Source organism: Macrobrachium rosenbergii, chromosome 2 (assembly GCF_040412425.1).
Source record: "Macrobrachium rosenbergii isolate ZJJX-2024 chromosome 2, ASM4041242v1, whole genome shotgun sequence".
NCBI lineage: Eukaryota > Metazoa > Arthropoda > Malacostraca > Decapoda > Palaemonidae > Macrobrachium > Macrobrachium rosenbergii.
The window spans coordinates 42,133,013-42,145,434 of record NC_089742.1 but is presented as its reverse complement, the minus strand read 5'-3'; the positions used below and the strand labels follow the sequence as shown (position 1 = coordinate 42,145,434).

General features: G+C 33.9%; 2 protein-coding genes across 22 annotated transcripts in view; one reads left to right on the top strand and one right to left on the bottom strand.

The window, feature by feature from the left end:
• Positions 1–12,422, bottom strand: part of LOC136845769 (mucin-2-like) — a 1,649,806-nt gene that overhangs the window by 34,883 nt on the left and 1,602,501 nt on the right. For 16 of the 20 annotated variants that reach the window (XM_067116026.1, XM_067116065.1, XM_067116170.1 and 13 more), the window contains one exon: positions 2,861–3,003. In XM_067116026.1, the coding sequence (XP_066972127.1) occupies positions 2,861–3,003 (143 nt within the window). The remainder of the gene's footprint in view (positions 1–2,860; positions 3,004–12,422) is intronic. The other 4 variants (XM_067116077.1, XM_067116184.1, XM_067116105.1 and 1 more) reach the window with 1 other exon arrangement.
• Positions 1–12,422, top strand: part of LOC136845827 (gem-associated protein 6-like) — a 142,269-nt gene that overhangs the window by 83,421 nt on the left and 46,426 nt on the right. The gene's annotated exons all lie outside the window — the stretch shown is intronic.

Below are 12,422 nucleotides of genomic sequence, written 5' to 3'. Positions count from 1 at the left end.
ATAAGAATGAAAGAGAAAGTACGTGTACTATGATGATGCAGATGGGTAATTTCAACACCCAAAGTCATGCAAGATTCATAAGGCTATTATTATGTGATATTCGGAGAGAGAGGCAATATGACACACGTTTCAAATGTTACAGATTCTATGAAGCTCAGTTACCAGGGTAAAGGAAATATTAATACATAAACTACAAAACTGCACTTTTTGTAATAATGCAACTGAGGGGAACATATTGACAGCAAAGAGAGGCACACACAGGTAAGAGGGACTCTGCTTTGATTGCGAGGAAGACTCATCCCTAAGAAAATGTTTGGAGTAAATCTCTAGAAACTGACATCAGGGGGTTGCTCAAAACCTAAATGGAGAATGGTAACACAGTGTCACAAGGAACAGTCATGCAAGGCGCAGAACCTTAACCCTTCTACTCTAACAGGCAAAAACTTCACTACATTAGTCATAAAATTCCTACAAAAAAGTGTAAAACAAAAACACTCCTGTCTGTTCATATGCAAAAGCCACTTCTAGAGAAATCATCTCAGTTCACATTAACATATTCTCTTGCTTTTGTGTCAATCACAAAAAAGAGGATCTTGACAAACAGGAAATCAGCTTTTTGGATTTCATAATTGCATTAATATAAACAAATTTTTTTCATCTGCTCCCACACTTCAAAGAATATATAAATTATAAGTCAGCATATGAAAATACATAAAAATACTATAATACAATAATAATCCAATAAAAAGATTAACTCTTTCTGGATCTGTTAAAATAAAGAGCTTTAAAAACAAGAGAGATAACCAATCATTAATGAAAGACAGGAGAAAAAACGAATCATTAAAAAAATAAACAAAGAAAAATAAACTAATGAAATACAAGGCTCTGGCTCACTAAATAAATATATAGTAATAAATCTGCAACAAAACTTTCAACACATTCTTAAACAAAAGTAGAAGTACATAGGCAAAATTTAAATAGCCACTCGTCTTTGATTCTGTATGGAGTCAAGAATAGTTACTTCAGCCTTTGGTAGAGGCTCAAGTCCTGTTCTTTGCTATTATAGGACGACCAATGAAGACAGCTCCAGCTAAATGCAAGATTTATTGCGTGCTGTGACAGAAATACATAGAAGAAAATTTCCAAAAGGCTATGAAATGTGAAGAGTGAAGAAGCTTTTAAATGATATGGAGTATGCTTCTTACATATGCTGATTTTCCTGATTTAATTTCAGGAAAACAATTCTCACTGAATTTTACTTCTGAATTTGGCACTGTGAGAAATGATTCTTCCAACAATGACCAAGTCTCCATAAATCCAAACCATACAGAATTATCTAGTTGTTTAAAAAAAAAAAAAAAAAATCTTCCAAAACTGGTTCAAAATGAATAGTCTTCTTAAGAGTTCATAACATGCTTACTAATTTTTCCATCCATATCACAGTTGCAGTCAGTTTGAAGAAAAGACTTCATACATCAATTTGCAGACGTCAAAGTTGTAGCCATTAAAAATACTACTATGATTTGAGTGGTTGTGACCACTGAAAATATTCATTACTATGATTAGGGATGAACTTGATTCAGATTCAGTATAAATGCAACAGGGCATTAGTAAAACAAAACCATTTCAAGTTAAAAATGCTTCATACACTGCACATACCATACCTATATTCACTGCATATAGTTCAAAAGAATTTGTTAAATATAAACAAAATGCCTTTCTTCCAATCATATAAAAATGGCTACAGCTTTCCTTAAAAATACCACAAAAAGCATGTACTGTACTATAATCACACACAAGCTTACGAAGATACACAGTAAAAATTAAATAAAAATTAGTGCAACCCTGTCGACACTGGTGCACTTAAATCCAACATTTAACAGGAAATTTATGCCAAAGGAGTAACAGCATTTAAAGACAAGCTCCTACATAATTCTCAAAACAATACAGTACAGTATTTACAAACAGCAGTAGTAACAAGAATAAGATTACAGATATTACAAAATATAATGGAACATGTTACTCAAACAAAATAAAATAATTTACTAGATCTAAACCATAACCTTTCAGTTAAATGATTTGCTAAATTTCTTTTATCATAAATAGTGCCTTTAACAGATTTTTTTTAAAGTAATATAGTATTTGTGCGACATAAAATGACTCCGGGGCAAGTTCTATCTTCCATAACTCTTGTGAACTCTGAATGTTTAACTTTACAGCTAGATTCTCATTGTCAGATGCAGCTTCCTCTCCATTCTTACAAACCTATATTTTTCGGTGTCTGTTAATTATTAGCATGTGAAAAATGCTTACTGACTAGTACAGTAATAATAAAAAGCAACTATTAACATCGTGAATATAAGCAGGAAACATGAATATTTTTTCATGAACTGCTCAGATAACCTTTCAAATTAAGAAGGCTCAATTGTATACTGTAGTGTATTTACAAAACCTTTGAACTGCAGCTACTTATAAATACCACAGGTGTATCAGTCATCACAGAATCTTTCTAATCAAATAATAACTGATTAATTACTCGAATATGGCACTGATGAATATCATAAGTAAATATACATGGGTCTGCTTGACGCCGTTACTTTAACTAACACATATTACAGGTAGTGTGATCTATAACTAGGGTACCTTTCAGTTGCTGCTAAAAATGGTACTTAAATGCTAGAAATATAAGCACCTTATTACAGTTCACTTCTAGAATTCAGTAAAGTACACCACCACCCTGTCTATACCTTCAATGCCTTGAATAATCTCTGGAGATGTTAAACAAGCTCACATAGCCTTGTTCATCACTTACCTCTTAAGAAAGGCTTCATAAAATTGAAGAATACACAAAACATCTTACCTTGATACGAGAGACAGCCTCCTCAGCCTGCATCATTCGCGTGGTCTTGGTGGGCTGCCCCTCAGAGACAAGCTGTGTTGAGCCCAAATATCTTGCTCGAAACAGGACGCCCTCAATCAGCACTGCAGGTTCATGGATCATCACTGCCAAAATAAAATATTATCATTCCTGCCCATGCAGAAGACCATCTTCTTAACTACCAACTTCAAAACAAAATCTGAATATAAAAGGAAGTTGGAAGTTTCTCATTAGCACCCACAATCGTGTGTACACATATTGTATAGCTTTCTTATGCTGATCTCTAATGTGATACTGGCATGAAACTGTGAATCCTTACAGACAATACAGTATACAAGAGACATCACCTAAAATGTAATTAAATATATTTTAGGAAATAATCATTAATAAAAAAAAGTGAAGAGAAAATTTATTTATTTACTTTACCTTCCTAAAGTATGTTAATGCCATGACTTAGTCTCACTAATTATAAAAATACAAATAATTAACAAAGAATTATAAATGACAGTGCAGGCTACCAGTCAGTCATTAAACATGCCATTTGTAATAATGTATTTTTATCCACTACACTGCTGTGCAATGCTGTATAAAATACCCCCAAGAGTGGGTACAGGTCATTAGTTCAGGGGGACTTACATGAAGCACTAAACTTTCGAATATATGCTGCAGTTGTTAATCAGCAGCATTAATTCTGAAAGTTATTCTGATGAATACAATACTACCCAGAAATTAATATTTTTTTAACATTTAAAGGGAAAGCAAGTGGATTCTATTAGCAGGAATGGTAAAAAATGTATAAGTCATGAGATAAAAAATCAGGAAAGTATATCATTCATAAGTGTAATCAATAAAAACTTAAAACAGATGAGTCATATTTATCCTTAATGTCATTATATATGAATTTTCATCTTATTATTGTACGTACCATGGTTTAGATGGGAATCCCCAACTGTTTATTTGCCTTCCATGTGAAACAATGGATAGGAGCCTACTGCCCTAATGAGGAAATTATAATTTCCAAGTCTCCTGCCACTAAATGCTCACATCTCTTAATAAAGCAACACATAACTTCAATCTCTATTAAAACATACTCCTGTAATGTCTTAAAGACTTACAGCTTTTAGTAGTATATACTGTACAGGTATCTGTAATCACTTGACACTTTACCATACATAGGTGTGTGTCTCTAAAGACCTTATTGTTCCCAGGTAAACTGCTTATTAGCAAAAATAGTCTTTTTTTAGAGAAGTTTTTCCAATCTAAAGGCTACCTTGTTTATACAAACTACCTAAGATAAAAGAACTTCATTTGTCAAGGTTTGTTCTACGTCCTGAAGCCTGTTGGGTTTGAGATACGAGCAAAACACCCAAAGCTTCATAGGTGCACTGATCTTTCAGCACAATAACTTAGATCTAGAACAAATAGTCCTAGGGCTACAAATTTTTTGGGAAAACTGGGCAAATCCTTGGTTCAAAAGCACTGTATGCTGACTTGGAAATAATGCTGCTATTCAAAGGCTAAACCAGGGTCCACATGTTCAGTCTTTTGTAATAAGATGGGGCATATACACTCAGATCCAATCCTAACAAATCTGGAAATAAGGCCAACCCTTCACTCTCACAAAAGAGGATCTTGAAGCTCCTCCTTGTACCAGAACTGCAGCACTCTTAGCTTTCTGTGGAAAAAGAACTATGTACTTTAAAGGACCAACAGCAGAAATACAGCCTCCATCATTACAAAAATTCCAGACCAGGAGCCACATACATTATCAACAGCCATGACCAATAACCTTGAAATTCGTGGCATCTCAAGCCTCTAACAGATATTACACAACTGGCATTAATGTAACTCTCTGTATATGATTCTCACGTCAATTTTGTTTTGGCTGTCGAGCTCAAATTATACAAGCACTTCACAATTTCCTAAGAGGTTCTTGACATTTTGATTGTATCTGCGTTAGTGTAAATAGTTACCAGCCATTTTGTTTTCAATTGTTTGGTGCCCATCATCATCACTTTTCCTTCATAACTGAAGAAAATGAACATGCCTTTCCATATTACTTCCTATGTAAGTTCTGTTTGTGCACTGCACTAAGGTACTTGGGTGTGCTCCATTCCTAAGATATGCCATTTGAAACTCTGCTATCATGATATATGGTTTTGCAAAATTGCTATCTGGCCACATTTAAGACTGCCTGAATTGGGTATCAAATTAACCATATAGTAAAGGAGCAAAGAAGAGGCAAATATATCAATACTTATTACTAGAAGAGAAAAGGTGTGCTGAGGATAAAAGAGCTAAATACCAGTTACAAATCTGAAATACTGTACTTGGAGATTAGAAAGTCAGGTTATCCTATACAAGGTCTCAGTAATTCTGCGTCTAGACCTGTAACTTCAATAAATTTTCGAATAACCAAAAGTTTCACAGGTTCTTTACTAAAGGATATCCTGATACAACAGTTCTTCATAAGCACACATGCACAACAGGCACTGACAAGTCAACATGATTTTAGCCTCCTCCTTATTAAAGGCAAATTATGTTTTGGAATATTAAGAGTTCTTTCATGAGAAAAACTCTGTTGACTATGCAACAATCCAGTTTGCATAAAGTAGACCTCATTCCATTTCTATCATAATGTACCATTTGTATCTAACTTCCCATAATGGGTTGAAACAAAACTAGATAAGAGTAGCAACAGCAAAGTCCATGGCATGGAAAGCATGAAGAGAATATCCAAGAAAAATGCTGTGAACTGAGGGAATGTATGAATTTATCGCTGAATTCATAAATTCATTATCAGGTAAAGTTGGAAACTCTATGAGCAGGAATCTATGCATTAATGATCATAGATTAATTAGTTATTGATTGGATTGTTCAAAAAAATTAAAATTAATCTAGAAAGACTTTTGATTACATTTATCTCTACTTGAAAGTTATTTCTCTCAACTTCAACAAATGAATTACTGAACAGATGCCATATTTCTTCTTGTCCAGCCACTCTCATCTTAACAAGATAAATTACAGGCAAGAGCTTATAATACTGTAATCATTTATTATATTTAGCCTTGAAACACTAGTTTTGAAACACAAAAAAAAAAAAAATAAAAGTGATATGAGCAATTTACCTTAGAACATCAAACAATCAACATCCAGTGTGATTCTTAACAGTGACCTTAAAATCTTTTTCCTTTAGTTCTGGAGTACTGAAGAAACTTAAACAATAAAGTTGTAATGGTAAAGTTGCAAGATATCAAATCTTAACCTTGGAAATTTTTCTTATTTTTGTGGACAAATAACTCTCATACTGTTAAGACAAGTGTCATACGGACCTAAGAGACTGGAGAATCTAAATATTCAACTTGTGGTTTTTTCCAGGGCTCTGGAATACTACCTATGAGTAATAGATAAAATACCATATGCTCTTAAAGACTGTATCTTTGGCTATCTCGTTATGATTCAGCATAATAAAGTCAGCACACAATGATCCTCTTACATGATGTGTGCCTCTTCAGTTCCATTTCCTCAAAAGTATACATGAAGTCAAGTTCATGAAAATTTTACATGCACTGGACAACACAGATCCACGTAACTAGTAGGCTGAGATGGCAAAAAAAAAAAAGTGTGTGTGTGGGGGGGGAGATACAAACAGCAATAGACAAAAAAAACTCATAGCCAACACAGTACATAGCGTATGCATCTTTGTTGCTGAACACTTTATATATAAAACAGGTTCTGACGTAGGAAAAACCTATTTTTCATAGCTGCTGTTCATTCTCATGGTCCCCTCAGTGCTCCATAAGACAGACCAACCAATTACAAAGTATTCTCTTATAGTTGGTCTCTGCCATAACAGTGCTTGTTGGCATAGTGATAAAATGTAAAGGACTCAGGACACTCGATATTCACTTTTCTATAAACTGCAACATGTTCCTGGGTGGTAACATGGCTGAAGACCTGACTGGTACCTCTCCTGTCAGAATCTAACTTTTAAAGCATATTTATTTCCTACATATAATTTTTGTTTCTCAAGCACCTCTAAACTGGTTAACATATAAAATACAACATTTCTCAATAAAATAGTGAAGTTAGAAATATCTTGCAAACACCAAGGGTGATGCTAGTTATCTCAGCACACAAAAATCTATGTTATTGTTAGGACACACCAAATAAACAAATAAAATTCAATTGCTACCTAGCTGTCTGCTAAATTTTCTAATCTATTCACCCACTATAACGCTAATGAAAGTCAAGCTACACAATCATGGCAAGAATCCTATCATTAATGAGTGGTCAAGTTATATTTAACATAGATGGACATAGCAACAAAAATAATCTATGTAGCAAACATGCTACCTGAAGAATACAGTTTTTATAGAATGATAGCCCTGTGTGCTGCTAAAGTTCTTATGGTCATCAAATAATTTTCCACAGATTCCAAATAATTTTCCATAGATTCCTCATACAGTACTCTTGATTTCAGCTTAGTTCTTGCAACCTTCTCTTAATGCTGAAATTTGGTTTACAGTGCATGAAAGAAAATCTAAATTCAACTGAAACCTTCGAAGACTGTGTTCAAGTCCAAGATGGAGTAGAGGTATTTGCATGCTAGACAGACCATTAGATAATGGCAGCAAACAAGGCACACGTCGAAAAATATGGTAACGGATGATGGTTTCCAAGAAGCTATAACTGACAGACTGCTAACAAAGATTTTAAATTATTTTTATTTGAAAGCACTGGTCTCCATCTGTGATGAAATTACCAGAGCATGAAAAGTCAAATAACAGTGTTTAGGTTAAAAGTGAAAATTAAGGAGAATGTGGTGTAACAACCATCCTACATAACATATGAGGAAGCTGGGTCATTAAGCATAAGAAAATTATCTTATTTGTTTCATAATAATAATAATAATAATAATAATATCCACTTAATAAAGTAATATTCAAGATTAAACAGAAAGCTTTATATCTATCAAGCAATGAATTTGCTTTATAAGCAGTCTCCATTAAGATAAAAATACAGACTGTGCAGTTGCTTCTGGTAATCATTTTACTTTAATGGATATGAATTTCAACACATTTGTATAAAAAAAAATCTGTCATAAAGACAAGTAGAAAATACAAGCTAAAATTACCCCTCACTATTATATACAAAAGCATGCAGCAACTTCAATAAAATGTGAAGAAAATCCGCCATGCAAATTATCTTACCAATGTGGACAAAGTGTACTTCAAAAAGGAATGGGGGTGGAATTCTAAGAAGCAAGGATACAGCCAAACAGGACTTGAGCTGCCACAATCAAATTGGGGTACGATATAAAAAAATTGCAAAGGGTATAATACCATAAGTCTGATGATCTGAGACATTTTCGCAACACCTTGTTTCCTCCACAATAATGATTAAACTTCTCGAAAGTTCAGAGTATGTTCCCAAATCCTCTCACTTGTGGTTTTGTTTACCTGTTTTCAAATACTGTATCTAAGGGAATATGCATTAAGGAGCATCGAATTGTTCATTTAATTTGCTGTCCAAGAGAAGCTGAAACTGTTCCTGATGTCACCTTTGACTCTGTCCACAAAAGGGCTCAGGCAGGATGGCAATTCTCAGGCATGACAACTTAAGATGTACAAAACCTATGAGATAACTCCAACTGCAAGACTTAATGGTATCCACGCACCATTTTCCTGACTTCCGTTAATAAACGTACATTAGAAACACCATCTTGTGATGTGACTATCAATAGATTCTCTTTATCAAGTCATGAGAAAATAACCCCTGTTGTACAGTATAAACAAACGCAAGGTAGCTAGAAAAAAAAGCATATTCTTCTTACTCAAGCTATAATTTGTCAATACAAGAGAATTACAGGTACTCCATTTACAACATTTTAGCCTGGCACAAAGGGAATTTGTTCATAGTATTCAATTCCTCTAAAAAATACAATATTGATATCAGACTAATTTCTTATGCGCTGGTATATTATGACACTAGAGAATTACAAAAAAAATAACCAGTGACTTTTAAGCAAACATAATACTGTACTCTGTTTTCAACAGTACACAGTCTTCAAAATGTTATGCAAATAAAATCTTTTTTCTTTTAAAAAAATATGACCTAATGATATCTAAAACCTAATTGAAGAATCACTCTATTAAAAAACTTTATTCCTTTCCAGTCGAATGTTCGACGTTGATAGTTATTGTAATAGTATTTGGAGTTTCAAACAGTTTACTACTGAAGTTTCAGCCAGTAAGCTTTAATTACGGTTATATGTGTTGTGTGTTTATACAGTATAAGAGAAAACTTCTGATGAATGCAACCACCAATTTCATTTATAACTGCCAATAATAACTTGTCTTCAACAACGACCAATTAATATTAAATTAAACTAAAAATGGTCACTGGTTATAATGCCCTTGGTTGGTTATGATATCTTTTGCAGGTATTTAGATTCCCAAAGGAACATAAGTTTGACATGTGTAATGTACTTTAGTCTTGAAGAATAACAACTATCGGCTCATCATCTATTGAAAGTCTATCCTACCTATATATATATGTATATATATATATATATATATATATATATATATATATATATATATATATATATATATATATATATATATATATCTCTATCTATATACACATACATATATATACATACATACACACACACACAGTATATTACATAATGACACTTCCTTTTAATAGGGGGAACTAGTGATAAAAAACCCAGCTCTGCAACATGACAAAAAAGATGAGCTAAAGACCAAACTATAAATCCGAAGAATATTTGGTTTTTAGATGATTGTCCCTCGCATCTGTTCTTATGAGCTATTGTTAAAAACTTAATATGGTTTACATGACATTGTGACGGTAAACTTTATCTTATTTCAGAAATACATTTCTACTTTCCCAATGCCAAAGAATATGATCATTTTAATTAATAACGAACAGTTTTTAAAACAGAATACAATAGACGGGACATTTATATGATCTGTTCTTAACCTTGGCAGACAATGCAGAAGTTTAGCTAAGGAAACCTAGAAAACTGCGATACATATATCATAAAAATACGGAACATCATATAAATTACAATCAGTGAATAACAAAAATGTTACTTATCATTTTGCGAAAAATTAAGTTCCTTTAATTCATGCAGTTATCAGGCCTTGAAGATAAACTATAGCTGTAAGAATCCCCCTGACTGTGCAGAAAACCCAAGACAAATGATAAAACTCTAGTCAGTGAATTTCATTTTCATTTTTCTGAGCTGAGCAAATTTTCAATACAAAATTACTCATCTAGAAAAGCCATTACATTGTCAAATTAAGAGAATTCTAGCTACAGTACTTCCGTTGCAGTACTTCTGTTGAACATCAAGAGTATGACTTTCAAATTTCTGAGGATTCACGGGAAAAGACTGCCACGAATTGGATTAAATTTATCAAACATGATTTTAAGATAGCAAACCTTGGGTCAAACTTCTTCCTAATAGAATTACCAAAAAGTCTGTAACTGGAACACAACTAAAAAGTGTCCATACAATGAATGGAATAGATGGGTGTTCATTTTATTTGCAGTTTTCATTGCAGCCATCACAACAACGCCATTTCCAAAAATTAAACATCAATCTTTCTGAGAGTTAATTTATTTAAAAAATAACTAATCAATTAGCTGGCGGTTATTTGTATAGTCAATAATACATGGAACTGATCCAAATCACTTGTATAACTTACATCTGCATACGTCAGAATCTAAATTTGTTCACTTTTTTAAGTATGTACCGGCGAGTGACACCTAAATATTGTGCTTGTAAAATGCATAGCACAGTAAGATATAAATAAAAAAAGATTCAGTACCCCATGGCCAAAGACTCCCATGACAGGGTCTCTATATTCTGAATACGACCGATATTACAAAAAAAACGTAACATCCGAGAGTTTGTTACAAAAATACTGAAATATATACATGTGAGATATATACACGACTTTCACGGTAAACTATTTTCCTTGAAGAAACAACCTCAGATATTTTATTAATCACAGATTATGACGATGAACGCATGTGTTCAAGACAAGTGCAATCAAGAGAGCACATTCTAATTTAACGTATTCAAGCCATGCCATGTCCCCCGTGGCTAATCCAGCTTTCTTTAATCTAGTTAATAAAAAAATGTTTCGTACGTAATCTATTACTTTAAATAGGCTAATCAAAATACATGAACCGAAGCTGATCAGATTTTAGAAGCTTAGGTAAGTTAACCACACTTAACTAAACTGTGTACGCTGAAGATATCAATAAATGTGTCTCTTTTTTAGGTTACCAAAATACATTATTCATAAAATCGTAAATGAACTGTGCATTAATCCCGCGTCTCACCAGGCAGGGAAATGGCGTAAACACAAAAAAAGAACAACAGAAAACTAAAAGACGATGGAGGTGCTACAAAGTTAACTCACCCTGATTTTCCTTTCTTCAAAGGATCATCTTCCATGTATCCTAAAATGCATACCTACATGGTATTCATAACTATGTATAACTTACTAAGTGCACATGCCACTTTGATACTGACAGGAAACGACTAATCACCCCTACAGGCTAAGTGAACATTGATTCATGAGGAAAAATACGTTGTCTGGATGAGATCTTACTTCAAAGTCCTGATATATACTTATGCGATGAGGATTCTAGTGCTAAAAGGAGGGAAGGGGGGGGAGGAAGGAAGGATATACGAGGGGGGGAGGAGGAGGTGACACAGGGAAAGGGCCAGGAGAGGAAAGAAAAGTCCTCCCCCAATGATGATGAGTCCTGAGACCATCATTTTTCTCCTTTAACTTTGTTTCATAAATCCCTACGTGGACCCACATGATCGATCAGATGTTTGCGTGGGGGGTTACACAAGGAGTTTTCAGGAGTTCTGTGTGGTTCACCAACATTATTACCATCATCATCATCATCATCATCAGGCAAAAGTGAAAAATGATACGACAATCCATTCCTGAACTAGACACGTACAAACAAACAAACAAACACATATATATACTATATATATATATTTGACCAGCAGGCAAATGATTTATTAAGAAGGGGGGACAGGGCATGCTGGCGTAAACTCACCACAGAAAAGAGAGGGGGGGCATTTAGTAGTGACCCCGCAGTACAGTACACCATCACCAACCGTCATCACCATTATGACACCACCACCATCACCATGATCATCACCACCCACAGGCAATAATGGGGGAAGGGGAGGGGGGAAAGTGGTATGGAGTTAGTTCAATTCTTTTTTTTTTTTTGAAAAATGATCTCAAGTCACTGTGACTTGTTTTGGCTTAGACGAAGATGCAAAATATTACAGTACGTATATGATGCAAATATTCATGGTGCCCCCATGAATCTGCATCGTTATCAAGATTCAATTATTAATGTCCATAATGATCTACGATCTTATCTTTCTTTAAATAAAAAAAAGTTCCGATCAAACCCGGCCATAAAATCAAACAAGCTTTCCAAAGAGCGGGAGAAGATTTAGACCTCT